At 35.9% G+C, this 22,755-nt stretch overlaps 1 protein-coding gene and 1 long non-coding RNA gene across 2 annotated transcripts; both read right to left on the bottom strand.

The window, feature by feature from the left end:
• Window positions 1-775: 775 nt before the first annotated feature.
• LOC141483286 (uncharacterized) lies at window positions 776-2,887 on the bottom strand. Its single transcript, XM_074177783.1, has 2 exons — window positions 1,210-2,887; window positions 776-968 (listed from the first exon to the last, which is right to left on the bottom strand). The coding sequence occupies exons 1-2, from the start codon at window positions 1,656-1,658 to the stop codon at window positions 776-778; spliced, it is 642 nt and encodes a 213-aa protein (XP_074033884.1). The 5' UTR covers window positions 1,659-2,887.
• A 10,333-nt stretch (window positions 2,888-13,220) lies between these two features.
• Window positions 13,221-14,414, bottom strand: LOC141483223 (uncharacterized). The gene is made up of 2 exons (XR_012465971.1): window positions 13,947-14,414; window positions 13,221-13,599 (listed from the first exon to the last, which is right to left on the bottom strand). It is a non-coding gene; the product is annotated as an uncharacterized lncRNA (long non-coding RNA).
• Window positions 14,415-22,755: the final 8,341 nt, after the last annotated feature.

Raw genomic sequence — 22,755 nt, 5'->3', positions numbered from 1 at the left:
TGGTACAGGCACTGGTTCAGTAATAAATTGGCTATGGATATTCACCAGTTGTGGTTTTCTTTGTTGAAGGTATATTTTTTCTTCAATCTGTATTTCCAGTGGTTGTTTCTTCACTTGTTCAGACACTGGTTTAGCAATATCCTTGCTATGGATATTCACCAGTTGTGGTTTCCTTTGTTGAAGGAATTTTTTTTCCAATCTGTATTTCCAGTGGTTGTATCTTCACTGGTACAGGCACTGGTTCAGTAATAAATTGGCTATGGATATTCACCGGTTCTGGTTTCCTTTGTTGAAGGCATAATTCTTGTTCAAAATGTACTTTCAGTTGTTGTTTCTTCACTGGTGTTCAGCAATATCCTTGCTATGGATATTCACCAGTTGTATTTTTCTTTGTTGAAGGCATTCTTCAATCTGTATTTCCAGTAGTTGTTTCTTTACTGGTTCAGTAATATCCTTGCTATGGACATCCACCAGTTCTGTTTTTTTTTTGTTGAAGGCACAATTCTTCTTCAATATGTACTTCCAGTAGTTGTTTCTTCACTGGTTTAGCAATATCCTTGCTATGGATAACCACTAATTCAGGTTTCCTTTGTTGAAGGTATACTTCTCCTTCAATCTGTTCTTCCAGAAGTTGATTCTTCACTGGTTTAGGCACTGGTTCAGCAATATGAACCTTCTCAACACTCATCAGTGAAGGACTATCAGTATCTTCCTCACAGTCTGAAATCTCAATGATACACTCAGATTGAACTAAATGTTTCATTCGTTTTGCCAGTTAATTTTTCTCCACTTTTTCATTTCTATGATTAATTGCTCCTGCTGGATCCTTCATTTCCTTGGTCCATTCTTCTCCCATTTCTCTTTTGCATTTGTTTCTGATCAATTCTGAGAATAAACTGGAGCCTTCTGTTGGGATTTTCACCAAGGAAACCCTGGCAGAGATGGGAGAAGGGCTTCTATAATTCTGTCTAAAATAATAGAAACAAAAATGTTATTGTAGCGTATCGTGTGAAATGAATTGGTAATCTCCAGTAATTTTAAGAAAGCAACTTGGGTTAATAGACCTATAATTATAATCTAAATTGTACTGCACGATTTCTTAAATAATGATAAAAATTAAATAATAACTCAGTATATAATAACAATGCAGTGTAACTCAAAATATAATATTATTATATCATTAATTAAACTGAATATGCGGTAACTTACCCATTCCTATAAGTCCTTTCAGGACTTTGAAACCGTTGCTCCTTCCTGTAAAGTGAAATATCGACATAGAGCCTTCTACCATAGGATGGAAATCTAGACCTTCGACGGTAAGTTGGAGATCTAGACTTTCGACGGTAATTTGGAGATCTAGACTTTCGGCGGTAAGTTGGAGATTTAGATTTTCGACGGTAAGTTGGAGATCTAGATTTTCTACGGTAAGTGGGAGATCTAGACCTTCGACGGTAAGGTGGAGATTTAGACTTGCGACGGTAAGTTGGAGATCTAGACCTTCGACGGTAAGTTGGGGATCTCAGTTTCCTATCATGCATTCGATATTTCAACCTCTTCCGTCCATACTCCGAAGAGCCCGAAGACGAGGACCGATATGATAGACTGCCGTCCGTTGTTGAAACAAAGTCGTCGCAACTTCGCTTTCTGGAGTACGGCATCTAGGTTGGTGGTGTGGTGTACTTCAGTTCAATGTACTGACCTGGAAATCATTATCATTTCAATGTATAATAGAAAAGTCTGCATTACTAATGAATTATATTTTGAAACTAATCAGAAATAATATCAAACAATTTTTTTAAACGTTTGAAGACTCTCCGCTACAAATTATTGAGCAATTCGTGCCTTTTTATATAGTTTTTATTAAGTATTCGTTACATTTTGGGGCTGAAAAACAATTAACCACGATTGAAAAATCTAAAGAAATGAAAACTCGCCGGTAACAGCGTCAGCACATTTTACTCCTATGACAAAATAATATAATTGAATGAATTTGGAAAAATCTTAAACATATCAGGACCGAAATATCCTGAAGACATCATAATTAGTCATAGAAGGAACAATTTCGAAAAATGATGAAGAATAAACAATGTGTAGAAAAAGTATGAAATTAAAGTCGAATGACGATTGTGGATACTAAAAATTATTTTTGTGTAATGTTGTATGCTACTGACACTTTATTCATCATTCAATTCATTTATCAATACATTTTCATCTCATGTTACAATGATTTGTCCTTCGTCACAAACTATAGTAGGCACTATTATGGAATTGGCACTATTATGGAGACGCCTACTATAGTAGGCATCTGCAAGAGATAGATTAAGGCAAAAACGTTAAGTCATTTCTGAGATTAGTGCCTACTATTTTGGAACTATAGAACTCACCCGAATAGTTCGGTCCTGAAATAGATGTCAAAACTGTTAACACTTTCATTGGGCATTGGAAGACCGAATCACCAACACTCATCAAGATTATTGTGAAATATAGAAGTAATATAGTCGAAGAAACCGGTATTGTGCATAGGTAAAGGTGTCGGCGTTCCCAAAGGCCAAAAAAACCAATACAGAGAAATAAAGCCGCTGCCAATTAGTCCACGTGAACTGAAGAATTGGCGGTTCGAATTGGATAAATTTTAATAACCGAGTTTTATGATTGGCTGAAGAGTCATGTTACGGTGACGAATAAAATGCGAAGATGGTTATAGCAGTTCAGGAACTGATCGCGATTTGAGGGTTGAAATTCGCTATTGGTGCAGTAATAATTGTTATGTCTTTTAGTAGTACCAAGTTAGCGTTATAAAATATAGTGCAACCTAAAACGATACAATACAAAACTGTTCAAAATGCTTAAGAAGTAAAAGCAAAAAAAGTAGGAAGCAAAAGGCCCAAGAAGTAATTGTGTATTAGAAACTGTTAAAAACATTATTTGGGCTCCAAAGATTGATATTTTTACTGGGAATAATAATTTATTGACAAATACCTCATAATATCTATGTACTTTTCAGCTGTAAATATCACTATATGTGCGGTACTTCATATTTTCAACTAATCTAATGCCAGTATTTCGAATCGCTCGCTCTTTTGAATGATTTGGTACTAATAGCCCCTGGTACAATGCCCCTGTAAAATTGTTATGAAACAATTTGGTTTTTATAACAGTTATTTTATTGTTTTGGAAGTGTAGTAAATATACCATACTACGAAATAGTTGAGAAATTATAATTGAACGGGCAATATGGTATTAAAAACAAAATTGTGTATGAAAGCATTCTAATAAAATAATTTCAAAGTCTCAGGAAGCAGTTACAAAATAAGCTTGAAATAGTTTTATGAAGATCATACAAATCTCGTTAAAGGTTATATAAAACTGCTACAAAACAATTTACTTCTGTAGGAAAATATGTCTTATAAGTGAGTTGTAAAAACGCTGCAATAATTTCGTGACTATTTCATAACGGTTTTTTCATTTTATTTTTTAAGCGTTTCTATGATAAATTTATAAAACACTCTCATTGCCCACAACTGTATCATGTTCACAGCTCGTCCAACATAATCAATTAGCATTTTGGACGTAATTATAAAATACCAACAAAATAAAACTGTTGCAGCATCATCAAATTATAAAACAATTTTGATGGTTGGGTAGTGAAATAAGAGGAATACGCCACTTGAATATTTTAACGTTCTTATGTTACACCCTGTATAGTGGTTCCCAAATCATTTAAAAAAATCACTATTGCTTTATGCATCATGGACCGGACGAGAAACGAACAAACTTACTCCAAGTAATCAATATGGCTTCAGGAAAAAATTATGTACCAAATGAAATTCAATATCAGCAAATCGAATTCAGAATATTGAAAAACTCGACTTAGTTAGTAAAACATGCGCTGAGAAAAGAGTTACCAGTAGACTGGTGTGTACGAAAAGTGTTTTGTTAGATTTATGCTACTTTAGAAATAACAAAAAGGTATTCAGAAGAATATAATTGACTTTGGTACAAGGTCCCACTTTGACCCCTATCGCGATCTTCAGTTTGAGTCTCAGAAACAAATCCATAATTTGAAAGAAGGATTACGGCAACACAACAATTTCCAAAACGAAAAAGTGCGAATTTTCATTGTGTTAGGGTACCTACCTGTTGAATTTATTGGGTTGTCTGGATTATATTTTGAAGAAATCGAAACAATTTACAAAAGAAGTAACGACAGGACCGCAATTCAAAATTGTTATCACTGATGATAGTAGTTATTTCGAATAAAACGCTATAAAAATATCAAATGTGATATACCCTTGGATTGTGAATTTATTGCTTCCTCAATATCTTTAATAAAAAAGACTGGTCCGTATTTAAAAAACAAGTTGATGGTGGCCATATTGACACGAAACGTTTTATCGAATATTTATTATTACACCATCATAGTACACTTCGAATATAATATTCCTTTTCCATTTCTTGATATTCTCCAAAATAACAATTCCATTCGAAAAAACTGAAAAACAGCATTTCTGGTTTTCCCATTATAACTCGAGAAGGGCGAGAGTCCCCGTAAATTGTATTTGACCATTGACCCGATGACAGTTTTTTCCCATTCAATCGTCTTCGTATCTGTTTCGGTTTAGAATATAGCAATGTTACCACATGATAAAAGAAACGGCCTGTATATTGAATTATATTTTATTATTTTCATGGAGGTATGAATAATATCCTTTTCTTTAATTTCTTAACTGATAAAATTAAAAGTGAAAAATGGATGAAACAGAACCCAAAACGCAAAGCTTTCGTTATTCAACACCAGACAGCATTGTTTGTGATTTTATTATTCCCATAGATTATATTTTCCTGGATCGGTTTTAAAATTGTTGTATTTTTATGAATATGTATTCTTCATTCTGTATGACGATGGTTGCCTGTAAATTTTCTTCTGAAACTTCTTACCGACAGTTCATGGCAATTATATTGTGGCAGTTTAGGGGAAGTTATACTGAAAAAAATAAAGGCATTATAAAATGACGTAGTATAATATTACGTAATATTATAACGTAATTATATTATATTACGTAATATTACGTAATTATGTTATATTACGTAATATTACGTAATATAATATAATATTTAAAATACCATGTATTCAGCTAATAAAATGTTTCGTATCAAAGAATGGTAAAGGTTTTCAGATCCATCAACTCTTTCATTACTATTCAACTGTTATGTACGCAGCAAACTAGAATATCGGGTTTCAATATGGTGTCTCCCTTATGCAACCCAAATGAGTTCCATAGAACGTGTTCAAAGAATATTTTTGAAATTTATATTTGAAAAAATTTAGTATTTATTCACCCAGGACTCAACATTGATTACTCAATTCATCTCAATGAAAGCAATATCATTTCACTGAATACTACACGTATTCTAACGATACCTTTCCTTTATAATTCACTACATAATAACATAGGCTGTGAATTCTTGCCAGCAAAAAATCCTTTTAATGTACCTCGACTAAATAGTAGGCATGCATATATCTCCATTATCTTTCATAATAAATTTATTCAAGACGTTTTCTTACAATATGCAATATTTTCTTTGTAGTATCTAATCCTGCTAACATACACACACATGTGAATGTACATTTCTATCACATTTAAAACATGTCCTTCTTTTTTATATACAGTGCATTTCTTTAATGATCCCCGCCCCTTTTATTTTTAGAACGGGTCAACTCTAAAAATTGAAATTTGGGATAATGAAATTAATGCATGAATACTTTATTTTGAAGTGGAATTGATAGATAAAACTTTCAAGATGACGACTGGGCGCCAAATGAATGGAGAGGGGGGTCTTGTGACTCATCATTTTGAAGCACCTGACGAATACTTCAGAACCCTAGAATATGAAGTCAATATCTTCACCTACTACAATATGGCGGAACATTTAATAATTTCCTGAAGACAAACACATTAATTTCTAGAAATATTCCTTTTTATCTGCCATATGGCAATTCCAACAACCCGATGAGGTTTGTTAAGTTATTTTTTGTTTATAAAAATGTCAGTACGTAAAGAACAATCTAGATTAGAATAATTTTTGTAACTGGCCAATCCTTAATAAAAAAAAATGTTTTTACTGTTAAGTTATTTTTTGTTTATAAAAATGTCAGTACGACAATGAACATCATTGTTCAGTCAGAATATCCTCATTTACCTAGTTTTCGGTTTTACTACTAGAAAGGTACCACGTCAACAATCTCTAAAATGGTAAATTCTCGTCCATTGGAAGAAAAAATTGAAGCGATTTTTATTTACGGTGCGACTCGTAACTTTCACGAGACCGAAAAGATTTTCAATGAACGTTTTCCGAATCATCCTATCTGTAGAAAATATTTGAGGGAACTTGTATCCAAATTCACAACTACCGGTAGTGTACATTACAAAAAGCCCACAGGTCATCCGTCCATTCCGGAAGAACAGCAAGTGCAAATAATTGGTAGGATGGTAGTAAATCCTGAACAGTCTAATTGACAATGTTTCGTGATGAATTTCACTAGTTCGGACTTCCATTGTCTACTATATATAATGATTTGAAATCCCTGAAACAAGAAAAAAGAATAATTAAAAAAGAATAGTTGAAAATAACAATTATATTAAGCAACAATAAACCTGTAATGAAATGATAGTGAAATAACCTACAAGTAAAAATAAAATAATTGAATAAATAAAAATTAAAGGAATGAAAAAAGAAAATAATAAAAAAAATAAAAAAGTTTAGAGATTCCAAGTCACGTTAGTTCACGACGTTTCGATTGTTGGTATCTACAATCGTCTTCGGGTGATGACTGGACTGATTCCTCCGAGAGATGACTATTTTATAGGTCGTTGAAATACTTTCACTTTCTCTACTTTCCATAAAATAGTCATCTCTCGGAGGAATCAGTCCAGTCATCACCCGAAGACGATTGTAGATACCAACAATCGAAACGTCGTGAACTAACGTGACTTGGAATCTCTACACTTTTTTATTTTTTTCATTATTTTCTTTTTTCATTCCTTTAATTTTTATTTATTCAATTATTTTATTTTTACTTGTAGGTTATTTCACCAACATTTCATTTCAGGTTTATTGTTGCTTAACATAATTGTTATTTTCAACTATTCTTTTTTAATTATTCTTTTTTCTTGGTTCAGGGATTTCAAATCATTTTATATAGTAGACAATGAAAGTCCGAACTAGTGAAACTGAACAGTCTACTTATTCCGTCGCGAATGTTTGTGAGGTGTCTCCTTCTACCGTGTGGAGACTTTTAAAGAGAAATAGGTATCATCCATACAAAATTAATACACCAATTAACTGAAGATGATCCTGATCGAAGAACAGAATTCTGCGAAATCATGACGGAAACCTTTTGCAAGGCATCCTAACTATCTCCACAATATTTGTTTTAGTGACAAATGTACATTTTTTTCAACGGCAATGTTCAGAAAAAATTGCCGTTATTGGAGTGACACCAACCCTGACGTTTTCCGGGAAACACATACCCAATATCCAGAAAAAATTATCGTTTGGGCAGGAATATTGGGAAACCATATTGAAGGACTTCTATTTATTGATCAAAATTTAACAGGAAAATGTATTTGAATATGCTGGAAACTACTGTTGACCCTCTCATCAGTGAATTCGATGAAGCGAATCCTAATGAATTCGATATGGATATTGTATTCCAACAAGATGGAGCACCACAACATTACTCCAGACAAGTAACAAACTATTGGGATACTACTTTTCCCGGTCGTTCGATTGGCCGTCGAGGTCTTACAAAATGGCCAGCCCTCTCGCCAGATTTGACACCTTTGGATTTTTTCATGGAGCTATTCGAAGCAAATGGTGTGCGAAACTCAACCTGCTTCAACATTGGATATACGGCAGAGAAAAATAAATATTTGTAGAGATATTATAGTGTTCGAAAATGTTCGGCGTGAAATATCGGATAGGTTGTTCATATGTCAAGAAGTTCAAGGCAACGATTTCGAGCATTTTCTGAACTGACCTCAAGCTTATTACCTCATATTATGTAGTTAAATGTCAATGTTGTCAGGCAACTATTGAAAGTTCCGCCATGTTGTAGTAGTTGAAGATATTGACATTATATCCTAGGGTTGTGAAGCATCAAAAAGATATGTCACAAGACCCCCTTTTCCATTTAATTTTTTTCCCAGATGGCGCCCAGTCGCCATCTTGAAAGTTTCATCTGTCAATTTCAATTCAAAATAAAATATTACATATATAATATATATCTATTATCCCCAATTTCAATTTTTTTAGTTAACCCGTTCAAAATATAAAAGGGGGGGACATTGAAAGTTCCGCCATGTTGTAGTAGTTAAAGATATTGACATTATATTCTAGGGTTGTGAAGCATCAAAAAGATATGTCACAAGACCCCCTTTTCCATTTAATTTTTTTCCCAGATGGCACCCAGTCGCCATCTTGAAAGTTTCATCTGTCAATTTCAATTCAAAATAAAATATTACATATATAATATATATCTATTATCCCCAATTTCAATTTTTTGAGTTAACCCGTTCAAAATATAAAAGGGGGGGACATTCAAGAAATGCACTATACATTTGTCTAGTTTATACATTTTTTGCAATGAGCAAATACCTATTTATACAACAAAAAGCTATCTTACGTTGTTTGTTTAACGTTCTTCGACAGTATTCATGCAGAAACAATTTCACCACTCACGCAACTTCAACTGTGGATGTATATTTAGGCTTTGCCAATTTTAGTTTCCACTAACAGGAATAACTTCATTCTAAATAGTGATACTCATGGTGAAACCATTCGGCAAAAGCAAATGACACACTTCAGAGCGGCTAAGTATAACTCAAAGTGCACCAAAACGAATAGGACCTAGAATTTACAACTATTTACCAAAGCAGCCTTTCGTGGTATAAAAAAAGTTAAATCGTTTCTGTTAAAAAATGTTTTTATACTTTTGTCATCATCTCACACCTCAAGTGATAGTACCTTAAACTTTACACAAGAGGAAGGTGCGATAGTACCTTAAACCTTATACAAAAAATCAAAAATTTCAAGTATCTAGTTTGGAATCAAAAATAATCCACTGAAAATTTACGATAAATGTTCAAAAAGTTGAAAATATATCAACACTCACCTTTCAGGGTTGATGTTTTTCAACCACGAGGACTTGATCGCGTCTTCAGTTTTTACCCTCTCACTTGGATCCAAGGTCAACATGTTGTTCAACAATTCCAAAGCGAGGGGGGCAGACATGCGAAGACATCTCTCAACCTCCTCTTGAAAATTTTTTTGGGCCGGAGAGTTTTAAAAGACGGAAGGTCGACGACTGAGGGCCATACATCCGGAGTGGCACTACCACAAATCCTCGATATGACGAGAAGTTACGATACTTCTGAATCTCCCTGAAATATGATGTTCATGTAATACACTAAATTGATATAATACGATGGGTTGCCTTTTATGTTTCGGGATTTGGGAACCCTAGTGTTGCAATCTGGCAACCCACAGCTCTATCGTAAAGTTGGACATTTTTGAGCTCAGAATGTTTTAGGCATTAGTGGGACCACCATAAATTCAATATTGCATAAACATTTTACTGTCAAAAAAATTTGTTCGCGTTGGATCCCACACAATTTGTCAATCGCTCAAAAAAAGGCTCGTGTCGATTGGTCGAAGGAAATGCTCAAAAAATACGATTGCAGTGCTTCGAAACACGTCTTTTATTCCCGCACGTAAAAAACAAACTGAGAGGTCAACGTTTCTCGACATCTGAAAAAGCGGTTGCTGCATTCAAATGTGCATGTTTTGGAGACACCTCAATCAGAGTGGCAAAAGTGCTTCGATAATTGGTTCAAACGCATGCAAAAGTGTATAGATCTTCATGGGGAATATTTTGAAAAATAATAAAGTGATTTTCGATGATTAATATTTGTTTTTGTTCTCTAATCCCGAAATATAAAAGGCAACCATCGCAATATTATGAAGTTCATGAACTTACCGGAAATATGGGTTTCTTGTAAAAAAGCTCTCCCAGAATACACCCACAGCTCCAGATGTCTATAGCAGGTCCATATCTTCGTTGTCCCAGCAGCAACTCAGGAGATCGATACCAGTAGCTGACAACATTATTTGTGTATGGCCTCTGTTTATCCTCAGGATCCACTTGTCTGGATAAACCAAAGTCAGCGAGCTTCACTTGTCCACTGGATGAAACGAGTATCGTAGCGATTTAAGCGTGGAACTCCGCCCCTCGGCCCCCTTGGTACTCCGCCTAACCTATCGGCCCCCTTGGTACTCCACCTAACCTATCGGCCCCCTTCAATCCCGATAATATTGAATGTTTGGTGGTCATACAATCGGGATACTAATGAAAATATGGATAACGGGTGTTGGTCATAGAGCATCAAACACGTCTACGAAGCGTTAAAACGTTGTTTTTTTTCTATTTCCAGACCCCTTGTATTCAACGGATTCGAAATGATAAACAATAAATATTGTCATCTATGGTGTATCGCAACAAACATCCTCCAGAGGGCGCAACCAGTGAATTTAATGGAAACCTTCGTTACACACTACCGACACATACTTAACTTTAGTAGATAGAAGCGTTCCGCAGCTGAGTTTTGTCATTCTGTTACAGATATTTGGAAAATTTGAAGAAATTCAAACATTTTTCTGCAGAAAAATGCCGCTCTTCACTGACTTGGTGTACTATATCTCCTATTTTTTGGGGTTCCACCTTCTGCTTCAATAAGTTTTTTGAGGTTCAAATGGACACCAATATGTCTTGGAATAATCATGTCGCTGGAATTAACGAAATTGCACGCATCATTCGATACCTAACAAAGCATACCAGAACTTATAGTCACCGTAAGATCTCCTTTGGTATCTTCTAAACATTTCAGTTTTGAGTGAATGAGTCATGTCAAATGCGACGATCCGACTATTATTAACGAAAATATGGTTCAGTGCCCTTTTGGTTGCCTCTTTTGTTTTTTCTTTGATATGCTGCACGTGACGATGCGACTTTTATTAACGAAGAAGCAGGTTAGTGCACTTCTGACATGTTGCGCCATCTTTGTTTTTTCTCTGCCGATGAATTCTGCATTCGTTTCCATTTCATTTGATGTGCTGTACGTTGAGAACAAATCATTATTAACGAAAATACGGCTCATTGCCCTTCTGACATGTTACGTTGTCTTTGTTTTTGTCTCTGTCGATGAATTCTGCATTTTTTTTCTTTTTCAGTCAATGTACTGCACGTTAAGATTCTAATGTCATTAACGGAGATGTGGCTTCGTTCCTTTCTGACATGTTGCGTCATCTTTGTTTTTTCTTTGTCGATAACATTCTGCATTCGTTTCTCATTCATTTGATGTGCTGCACGTTAAGATCCAAATATCATGAGTGAAATTGTGACTTGATGTCTTTCTGACATGTTGTGCGCCATCTTTGTATTTTTTGTCCTTCCATTTGACGTGCTGTAAGCGAAGATTCGATTATTATCAGCGAATATACAACTTAGTGCCCTTCTGACAGTTGCTCCATTTTTTTTTCTAATAACTCATTCATTTCCACAAATCCTCACACATTTTCTACCACGCCACCACCTCCTACGCTGACTACGTCACTTTCGAAGTTTTAATATTTTATCATTATTATTATTATTTTTCGACCCACATTCCCCAGTTCAATATCATCTTACACAATTATTAGACCGATATTTGATTCCGCCATTCTGATTGGCTGACCGACACCACTCTGTAACACAAGTTGAGTTTTAATGTTTTATCACTATTATTATTATTATTCGACCCACATTCTTCAGTTCAATTTCATCTAAAACCGTCATTCTACTGATATTTGATTTCTCCAGTCTGATTGGCTTACGACACCACTCTGTACCAGGAGTTAGGCTGATTGTTTCTCAAGGTTCGGTTCAGGAGTCTGAACCGAACGAACCGAACGACGATAACGAATAAAGGCACGTAAACTGTTCGAAAACGCACGCAAAACCGTCGCACGCAAAACTGTTGAATACTTCACTTTCCCCAATTTCGAACGTTAACTCTACAATACGACTCAGCATTATTTCTGCCAAAATTCGATAGAGAAGGGTTATGGGGGGTTCCAAACGACGTATTTCAAATATTGATTCACTCTGTATGTATGCGCTTATATTTCGTAGAATTTTCAATACGATTTTCACCACACTATGGCAAAATTTCCAACATGTGTGGGCTATTATTTCTGCAAACTGAAACTCACTTTTCATATGTGACTGAAAAAATGAATCGCAAACGTGTTATGATTTCGATATATTTTGAGGTAATAATATTCAATACCGAACGAATAGTCATAAAGAAAATTATTTGCATTGTATTCCGAAAGCTTTGGACACCGAATGAATTTCTTAATACCTGTTGATGATCTTGACCTTCCCTAATATTTATAAACATTCAAATTATGCTGAAGTTGTAACTTTGCCCCGGTCACTGTTCTACGACAAAATGCTTAATGTGCATTCATGCAACTGTATTTGAAGATAGTTTTATATTCCTATATATATATTATAATCGTATCAATTTTGATGACTATGAACTTGGAATAACGAAAGATGGAATTGTGAATACTGTGTGTTTTTGTTTCAGAATATCGAAGTTGAGCTTAAAATATCTTTCAATTCATGTATTCACTTGAATGGATTTGAATTATTTTATGACGATTTTTCATATTTGTCTGTATCGTTACTTTGTTATGTTTTATGTACAAGAACTCAGAACTCCGAACAATTGAAACTCAGGTTATCTACACATAATAGACTCGTCCGGTATCTATATCAAAGGATGCTATTTTGAATGGGAATTTCGAAAAAACTACAATACGAAATGAATTTCCAAATATCACAATTGAAATTTAATGTCAAATGTCAATCATCTATAATGATGTCCTAAATAAAATTCAAGATATAAAATGCCACTTTTTGTTATATCGACCCAACGAATCAGAATTTAAAATGACAGACAAACTTATTTTCTTTATTTCTAAAATGTCCTGTTTTTGTATCTTTCAATATGATGTTTATTCATCACTATAAAATCTGGTATATGATTTTATGTTATTGCATATTTTTGACAACTTTCCCTGCATAAGTTTTCATTTTCAAAAAAAGATGTGTGTGATATGTATTTTATTTATTTTGGTAGTATATTATAAAGCCATTTATATAAAATATCAATGTTATTGAAACTGCAGCTGAACAAATTTCCTTTGGAATGACCCATACAGAACGGCGTGTTTTTCTTGAATTTTTGAATACACCACCATGAATCTTCAAAGTTTTCCAAATTCACTACGGTTGTGTATATATTGAATAGATGCAATCTGTCCAACAAATCCCTGAATATCGACGAATTATAGCCTCATAATGTGCAACTATAGACTGAAAAAAAAGAAAACTGCTGAGATTTAAACTGGTTCTGGAAAGGTTGCTGCGACGGTTCTGAATGTTGTTGTTGAGATGACTCTGACTAATACTGCACACGTTGATGTATTATTCTGAAATAAATTCGATTTTTCAATAAAAACATACACTGAAATAAATTCGATTTTTTAATAAAAACATACACTTAAAAAAATTTTTTTTGGCAACAGAGAGGGTAATGTCTTTCATGAACTAATTGCTACACTTATAATGAAAATTAAAAAATCAAGTGTCATTCAAAATAATGAATTTAAAACACATATTCTGCACGTACTAAGTGAAGGAAAAATATTGTATGGAAACACTACTTCATCACAGATCATATCTGTGAATGAGAATTTTTGACCCGAATGAAAAATATTGTATACACCCAAAAACTCTTTGCCTATAAAACAAAGAAAAAATTGGAAACAATACTAACCTTAATTTTGTACAATCTCAAATGAAACGACAAGATTCGGTTTCCCAATGTCCATTAACCCTTTGAACACAATAGCGTATTTTCCTGATGAAAATTCTTCCTAGTGAGGACGATACGCCTCCGTCACTCGGTGGGGTAGAAATGATACTTTATCTCCTAAATCCAACAAGACCGCCTCACCAAATTTTCCTTTCACGATTTTGGCAGTGAATATCCTCTGCGGCATCTCCACAGGCAAATCTGCTACTTTGATACTTGGCTTTCTCTTCACGATCGAACTTGCATTCAACTTTTGTAAATCCATCTGCGAAAAATAAAAAATGAAAGCTTCATGTTTTGATTCACAATATATGCGAATACTCTCTCAAACAAACCACGACATGTAAAACATTCGACTGAAATCATCCAACATATATATATATCGAGAAAAATTTTGGAAATCAAAGGATTCAACAATTCTCAACAACTTTCAATAAAATTGCATTCGAATAAATTCATCTGAGGAAAAAGTCAAACTTAAAATACTTACTTTCAAATAGAAATCGGTGCACTTGTCACTAGTATCACTTTCAACGGATGCAACTAACTCATTTCGCCATGCATAACGTATTTATAGTAAAATAAGTGATGACATATTTTAAAATGAAACAAAGAGCCTTTGTTTCGTCGCTTTTAGAACTGCATATCTCCGGATGCAGATTCGGCATTGGCAGTGATCAATGTCACCTTGGGTTTGAATATAAAAATTAGTGATGACATATTCTGAAATGGAACAAAAGAAAATCAAAGAGTCTTTGTTAGATGCCTATTCAGCGTTGACATTGATCCATGTCACCTTGGATTTGAATAGCGCAACAAACACATGAATTCTGCTTTTTTTTTCCCCATTTTATTTGAAGTGCTACATGTGATGATGCGACTATTATTAGTGAAGATACAACTTTGTGCCATCTTGGCATCGTCTCCGGTTTTTTTCTCTGTCGATGAATTCTGCATTCGTTTACCTTTCATTCGATGTGTTGCACGTTGAGATCTAACTATCATTAACAAAGATGTTGCTTAGTGTCATTCTGACATACTGCGCCATCTTTGTTTTTTCTCTGTCGATGAATTTTGCATTTCTTTTCCTTTCATTTGACGTGCTGTACGTGACGATTCGACAATTATTAACGAAAATGTGGCTTTGTGTCCTTCTGACATGTTGCGCCAGATTTGTTTTTTCTCTGTCGATGAATTCTGCATTCGTTTCCCTTTCATTTGATGTGCTGCACGTTGAGATTCAACAATCATTAATGAAGATGTAGGTTAGTGCCCTTCTGACATGTTGCACCATATTTGTTTTTTCTTTATAGATGAATTCTGCAATTCTTCTTTCATTTGACATGATGTACGTGACGATCCGAAGTTTTTTCAATGATTCTCTTTGCAATTCTTCCTATGTTGTTTCACATTAGGCGCTCGATATTATATTTTTTATAGTCTACAAATTAAATCATTTGAAATGAGTACCCACACCGACCTGTTGCGACTAGTATAGCGAAAATAGGTTATGAGGTCCTTTTGGCTTCGTAAAATGATTAACTATGTTTTTTGACATCTAAACGAATCCATTGATGTCAAAATCATCGAAATCGGACGACCGGAAGTAAAAACCGGAAGTGACCTGTTTTTGACGGATTCGAAACCTTCTCACCCTAATCCAAAAATACCATATGTTTCAGTATACGATGATTTTTTCATTTTTTTTATCAACAAATTATGTGTTTTGAATAAAACTTTTGCAATTACATTACACTCGTAGTTGTTCATAACCCAACAACTTTTAATTTCAAATATGTTCAATGATTTTTTTTGAATGTGCAATTCTTTCTATGCTATTTCACATTAGGCGCTCGATATTATACTTTTCATAATCTACAAATGAAATCATTTGAAATGAGTACCCACATCGGTCTGTTGCTGCAAGTATAATGAAAATAGGTTATATGGTCCTTTTGACTCCGTAAAATGATTAATTATGTTTTTTGGCATCTAAACAAATGCATTGATATCGAAATCATCGAAATCGGACGACCAGAAGTGAAAACCGGAAGTGGTTTTTTTTTTGATGGATTCGAAACCTTCTCACTTTAAGGAATCCAAAAATACCATATGTTTCAGTATACAATGATTTTTTCATTTTCTTTGTCAATAAATTCTGTATTTGGATCAAGCTTCTGCAATTGGAATAAACTTATAGTTGTTCATAACCCAACATTTTTCAATTACAAGTTTTTTCAGTGATTTTTGTTGAATTTGCAATTCTTCCTATGTTATTTCACATTAGGCGTTGGATATTATATTCATTACGCCATATTTGTTTTTTCTCTGTCGATGAATTCTCCATTTCTTATCCTTTCATTTGACGTGCTGTATGCGACGATCCGATCATTATTAGTGAATATACAACTCAGTGCCCTTCTGACAGTTGCGCTATTATTTTTTGTAATAACTCATTCATTATCACACACGCCACCACCTATCACGCTGACTACGTCACTTTCAAGCTTTTAATGTTTTATCACTCCAGTTCAATTTCATCTAGCACAATCAATCGAGCGATATTTGATTTCTCCATTCTGATTGGCTGATCGACACTACTCTGTAACAGAAGTTAGGTTGGGTGTTCCACAAGGTTCCGTTCAAGAGTCTGAAAATTCGCAAAATGAATCTTCATATGACAAAGCATGGACGTTAGTCATTTCCTGATGATGCTAACTTGGTTAGCGAAACGCGTTAAATGATAAATGACTTTCATATTGAAACACAAAAAACCGTTACGACAATAACGATGAAACGATAACGAATAAACGCACGGAAAACGGTCGAAAGCGCACGAAAAACGATCGAAAACGCACGAAAAACGGTCGAAAACGCACGAAAAACGATCGAAAACGCACGGAAAACATGGTATTTTGAAATGTCATTGTCGAATACTTGGCTCCCCCATTGCCCTCACGTTGAGTCCACAACGCTTTACCTCTCGACACTTTTGGATCTACTCTTTCTCCTGATGATGCTAACTTGGTTAACAAAGATACGAGACTTCCGACATGTTGGAATGCTAGACTTCTGTTGAACCGACATGTTTTTTCTTAAATATATTTTGACGTACCCTGTACACTTCGACGTCATGTTTGTTTTCAATGATGTATTTTGAGACACCCGTATACAATGACGGATCGCAGGTTAAGTTGTCATATTTTTTCTTAAATCTGATTCATTATTATTAATATATCATTTTCGCGCTTCCAATTTTCGTCGAGTAGTTCACGATTAATTTCAAAACCGGCAACGCTACATTGCCCCTTAAACAATGATTTATTGTACAACTGGCAACGCTGAACCTGCCATGCTGGCATGTATGGCATTTGACAGATGCAGTCTTATGAGTCTAGTGTTTACAGTGTTCTTCTTCAACCAATAGATAGTTCAGCTGGTGACTCATAGATAACTCTGTGTGTTCTATAACTTTTGTTGTTTCCATATACTTTTGTATCGATGAATCGAGCACTTATTTTTGTGCGGTTACTGATAACAGGACATGAAACAATTCTGTACGATGAATTATTCAAATGAATCTCTCAATATACGCAAAGCCACGTAAATTTGTGCATCGATTACGTCACACGCGCCTCTCGCTCTTACTCACACATACACATCTTTACATGAAATATTGATTATTTCCCAAATCTAAGTATAGTCTTATGAGTCTAGTGTTTACAGTGTCCTTCTTCAACCAATAGATAGTTCAGCTAGTGACTCATAGATGACTCTGTGTGTTCTGTAACTTAATTTTCAAACCGGCAACGCTACATTACTCCATAAACATTGATTTATTGTACAACTGGCAACACCTGCTTGCACTAGCAACCGGTAAAACCTCGATCTCCATCTCTCTTTGCATCGATTACGTCACACGCGCCTCTCACTCTTACACACACATACACATCTTTACATGAAATATTAATTATTTCCCAAACCTAAGTATATTTTCCTATCTTCAATATGATAATGACGGCGCGGACGATCTAGGTTCGAATCTCATAACTATAAACTTTTTTTAATTAAAATCACGTGACAAGGAGGTCTGAGCGCTGATGCGGAATCCCAAGGGGGCCGTGGTACTAAGGGAGCTGATAGGTTAGGTAGAGTACCAAGGGGGCCGAGGGGTGGAGTTCCATGCTTGAATCGCTACGATACTCGTTCCATCCTGCGTCGATGACGTCACACGTTTCTCCCACTCCTGTTTGAACCAAAAATTGCAGAAAGTTCAGCTCCATAAGAAAATACACGGGATTTTGGGCTCGTGGTCTCTTTGTTCATCTACTTACTTCAGGCTTCTGCTGGGTCTTATCATATCCTCTCCCACTTTAAAACTCATCTTGTTTCTAATTCTTTCTTACTTGGTCCCCTTCAGTATAACAGCCTCGGTTTTCTGGCTTGCAATTCTCAGTTCATGATCTGTCATCCACTTTTCCACCTTTTTTATTGTTGCATTGGCTTTCTTTTCCATCCCTTCTCTCGTTTTCGCTTGTACAAGGATTACTAGGTCATCGGCGTATGCCATTGCTCTTGCTCCATGGTCTAGAGGCAGAGAGAGGACTCCATCATATAGCACGTTCCACAGTATCGGACCAAGCACAGATCCCTGTGGAACTCCTCCGTTTATTTCAACTCAAGTGCCGTCTCCCATCTGTATCTTCCTATTTTTTAGGTATTCATTCACTAGGTTAACAATGTATGCCTCTATACCCTTCCTGGCCAGTGCCTGTATTATTAGGCTCCATATCGCAGTATTGAAAGCGTTTTCGACATCTATCGTCACCATAGCCATCCAGTTATCTTGAACTTTGCCACTTCCCCTCGTATCCTTTTCGCTGCTTGTACCGATGACCTTCCCTTCCTGAACCCGTATTGGTGTTGCGATATTTGCCCTGATTCTTCAAGTTGTCTCTCCAGTCTGTTTTTAATGACTGTTTCATATATTTTCCCAGGTACGTTGATCAAACATATGGGCCTATACGCCTTGGGGTCTTCTGCAGGTTGTCCCTTCTTCCATATCAGCACTAGCTTTGCTACCTTTCAGATTTCTGGGAATTTTTGCTCCGCTATCAATTTGTTCAGGACGCTGAGGATCGTCTCTGGTATTTGTTCCTCTACCACTCTCATTGACTTCTGCCGTTACTCCATCTGGTCCCGGAGCCTTATTCCTCTTCATTCCTCCTACTGCCTCTTGTAGTTTTTGTCTGGTTATTTCCGGTACCTGATCCACTTTTTCTCTTATTTCCTCTATGTCTTCCTTCACCGGGAACAGTAGTCTGACAGATTCTTTCATACTCTCTATGGTTTGTTGGTATGGGGGTGAGGGGTTTAGTTCTCTCACCACCATTTTATACCCTTGACCCCATATGTCCGATTCGAGCTCCTCGCATAGTTTCCTCAAGCATTCTCTTTTTGATCCGCTGATTGACTCTTTCAGCTGTTTCTTCTTCTCCTTCATTTCTTGGTACCTGGTTCTCCTCTGCTCCTCTGAATCCGTTCTGTGTGCTCTTATTATTGATCTTCTCATTCTCAGGCATTGCCTTTTTAGGTCAAATATCTCCTGATTCCACCAGTATGGAGTTTTCCTTTCATGCTCATCTCTGTTACTAATTTTTGCCTTTTACATTCCTTTTTTTATTTGCCCGATCAGGTTCTTCTCCTGTATGTCTCGCCTTGTTCCTATTCTCGCTATTTCTTTTCCATTCTGATCCGTGAGGATGTCGTATCTTATATGGGTGTGGTACGTCAATATGTTTTCCTCCACGCTCCTCCAATTTATTATTCTGTTGGCTTTTCTGGTCTCACAATATGTGACATCTCCTGTGTTCACTGCCACCAGATCGAGGGTGCTCATCCATTCTGTCCAAATCTCTCATTTGTTGTTCGATTTTGGTGCCCCCCATTGCGGTGATTTGGCATTGATGTCCCCTGCTACCACTTTCCATTTCTATCATTTACGTCTTCCATTATGTTTTCGACTTTTAGTTCGTACTCTTCTATTGTTATATTAGGGGGTAGATAGCATGCTATTATTTCCATTTTTTTGAATTTCACCCTGATGTAGCCTTCCTTCCTCACCACTTGCTCTATCCCGCAGTTCCTATTTCTTATGTGGACCGCCACATTGTTTGCCTTGTCCAGTATCCACCTTTGTTTACTAGCCCGTGTTATATTTGTTTTCGATGTTATTACCAGATCCACCTTTTCTCTTAGAGCCGACTCCTCCACCAGATCATGCGCCAATGACGCCCTTCCCACGTTCACTTGCAGTACTCTTAGCTCTGGAGGTTGCACCCGTCGCCACCCTCGACATTGTCTTCCTGCGCCTCCATTTCTTCCTCTCCCTCTTCTTTCTCTTCCAGTTCTTTCCATTCTGGTTCCTTCTGTTCTTTTTCCATTCTTTCCTCTTCCCTTCTTTCTTCTACTTCTCTGTATGCCTTGTCCATGGCTACCATCAGAGAATATCCCCGTTCATTTTGCTTCCCTTCTCTTCTTTCTTTCATTTCTCTGCCCCGATTATAGTGCTGCCTCGATTTCTTCAGTGCTGCTCTGAATGCTTGACATCCTCTTGATCCCTGCTTGTGCCCTTCGGTGTTGCACGCTGTACAGTAGGTCGGGTTTTCGCATTCTGCCCTATGACCCTCCTTACCATATTTGGTTTTGCTCATTACATCCGTCTGTGGGATGCTCATAGCTCCAACACCTTTTGCAATACTCCACCTTATGTCTTTTCTCCGTCCTACACCTTGCCAGTCCTATTCTTATATATCCCTTGGTCGCCAGTTCGTCTGCTTCTTTCTTAGGGACCCTCACTGTTACTGCTAGGGTATCTCCCTCCAATGGTCTCGTTTCGCTGATTCTCCAGCCTTCTTTCCACTTTCCAACGCATCCCTCTATTGCTTTCCTTATGTCTTCCTTTGAGGTGTCACCCAACCTTACCTAACACAACCTAATATAACCTCACCTAACCCGACCTAAACTAACTCAACCTAACCAGACCTATCCTAACCCGACCTAACCTAACCTGACATGACCGAACCCATACATTTGAATAGAATGGAAAACTCTTTCAGTAGTTCCAGAACAAAAACAGAATCAACAAAACAATGCTAATATTTGGTTCATAAAAAAGCCGCCTTTGACATAGTTTGATACAGAGAAGGAAAATACGTCAGAAATGAAAACATTTGTAAAAACTGATGAATATATGCAGAACAACGTTATTTCGAAACTTACGTTCCAATATGGGATAAAATAGCGATAAATTGGTGAATAAATGGATAAAAAAGAGGAAATTCATCGAAAATCATCAGTTAAATTTACCTGACCTAACCTGATCTGTTCTACAATTGAATAGAATGGGAAACTTTTTCAGTAGTTCCAGAACAAAAACACAGCCTACAAAACGCAAGTGAACAATGCTAATATTTGTATCATAAAAGAAAGCCACCTTAGAAGTAGTTCTAAACTTGGCAACATTGTTTATGGTTCATTTGCGATTGAGACTGGATAGAGGTGCATTCAATCTCATTCGAGCGTGTATTCAAACGTTTCGTAGTGACGTCAATAATAATACGATTCGCCAGAATGGAATGATTCAATTTGTGTCTATGTCAAAATCAATAATAAAAACAAACTTTTCAATTTTCTCTAACAACAAATAGAATCGGATTTGTGCAAGTTATAATGTCCCAGCTTTATTTTGTAAATCCTTAGAACGTATTTGATAGAAAAGTTTTTAGCATTTTATGAACGATAATGATCAAAATAAAGCAGGAACTGACAACTAACGTAACGTCAAATTCTCTTTCAAAACCAACCTCACGCTAGTTTTGAATCATCATGAATACGTTTCAAATCATAGTTGATTTGATGTCATCATTTGAACGCCAGAACGACAGAAAACAGCGACAGCGACAGAAAACGCCTTAGCTTAGAATAATTATAAGCCGTGCAAACTCGAAATAGTTGTAGACTCGCTTTCTTAAGTAAGTTTTTGCATAGTTTTCCATACTATAATTATCGCATTGCTTCCGAAAATTCAGAACCTATCTAAAGTTTAAAACAAACTTGTATTCATTACTAAATCGGTTGCAAACAATGAATATCGATGTAGAGTTAAGTATGAATGATGATCGCTTTAAATGAGGCTGTGAATGAAATGTACATAAAGCCCAGCACAGATCTGAAGCCACACAAAAAAGCTGAAGCGTCCCTTACCTTGATGTGTCGTCAATAAGGCTGAAAGGTCCATCACATTTGGGACATAAATATTCACCTTCTTGCGGTATTAGCTGCCAGTTTCTCAAGTGCATAAGTAAATCTTGCTTATTATCACAAATTTGATATATTTTGACCAAATTCATATCGAGCAGTACAAATGCCACTAACTGTCAAAACTGAATAGCAATTGTTTTACTCAATCACTTAGATTTGCAATTTACGGACATGGCCACTCCTCAGTTTCGAAATCTCTTTACCCTTCCTGCATATCGTTTATCGGGTTGGCAGAGAAGAAAAAAACGTTAGAAATGAAAATATTTAAAAAAACTGATGAATATATGCAGAACAACTTTATTTCGAAACTAATGTCCCGATACGAACAAAATAATTTGCGATAAATTGGTGAATAACTGGCTGAAAAAAAAGAGGAAATTCATCTGAAATTATCTGTAAAATTTGCCTAATTACTTGGCAACACTGTGCGAGTGGTAGAGTTTGACAA

Source organism: Leptinotarsa decemlineata, unplaced genomic scaffold (assembly GCF_025532065.1).
Source record: "Leptinotarsa decemlineata unplaced genomic scaffold, Ldec_3_MD MMD2_P_RNA_scaffold_14, whole genome shotgun sequence".
Taxonomy (NCBI): domain Eukaryota; kingdom Metazoa; phylum Arthropoda; class Insecta; order Coleoptera; family Chrysomelidae; genus Leptinotarsa; species Leptinotarsa decemlineata.
This window is presented reverse-complemented; position numbering and strand designations above follow the sequence as displayed.

Coding starts and splice junctions, on each gene's coding strand:
- LOC141483286 (XM_074177783.1), bottom strand. CDS start 1,658: ATGCCGTACTCCAGAAAGCGAAGTTGCGACGACTTTGTTTCAACAACG. Junction 969..1,209: donor GAAAGGACTTATAGGAATGG/GTAAGTTACCGC, acceptor CTATTATTTTAG/ACAGAATTATAGAAGCCCTT.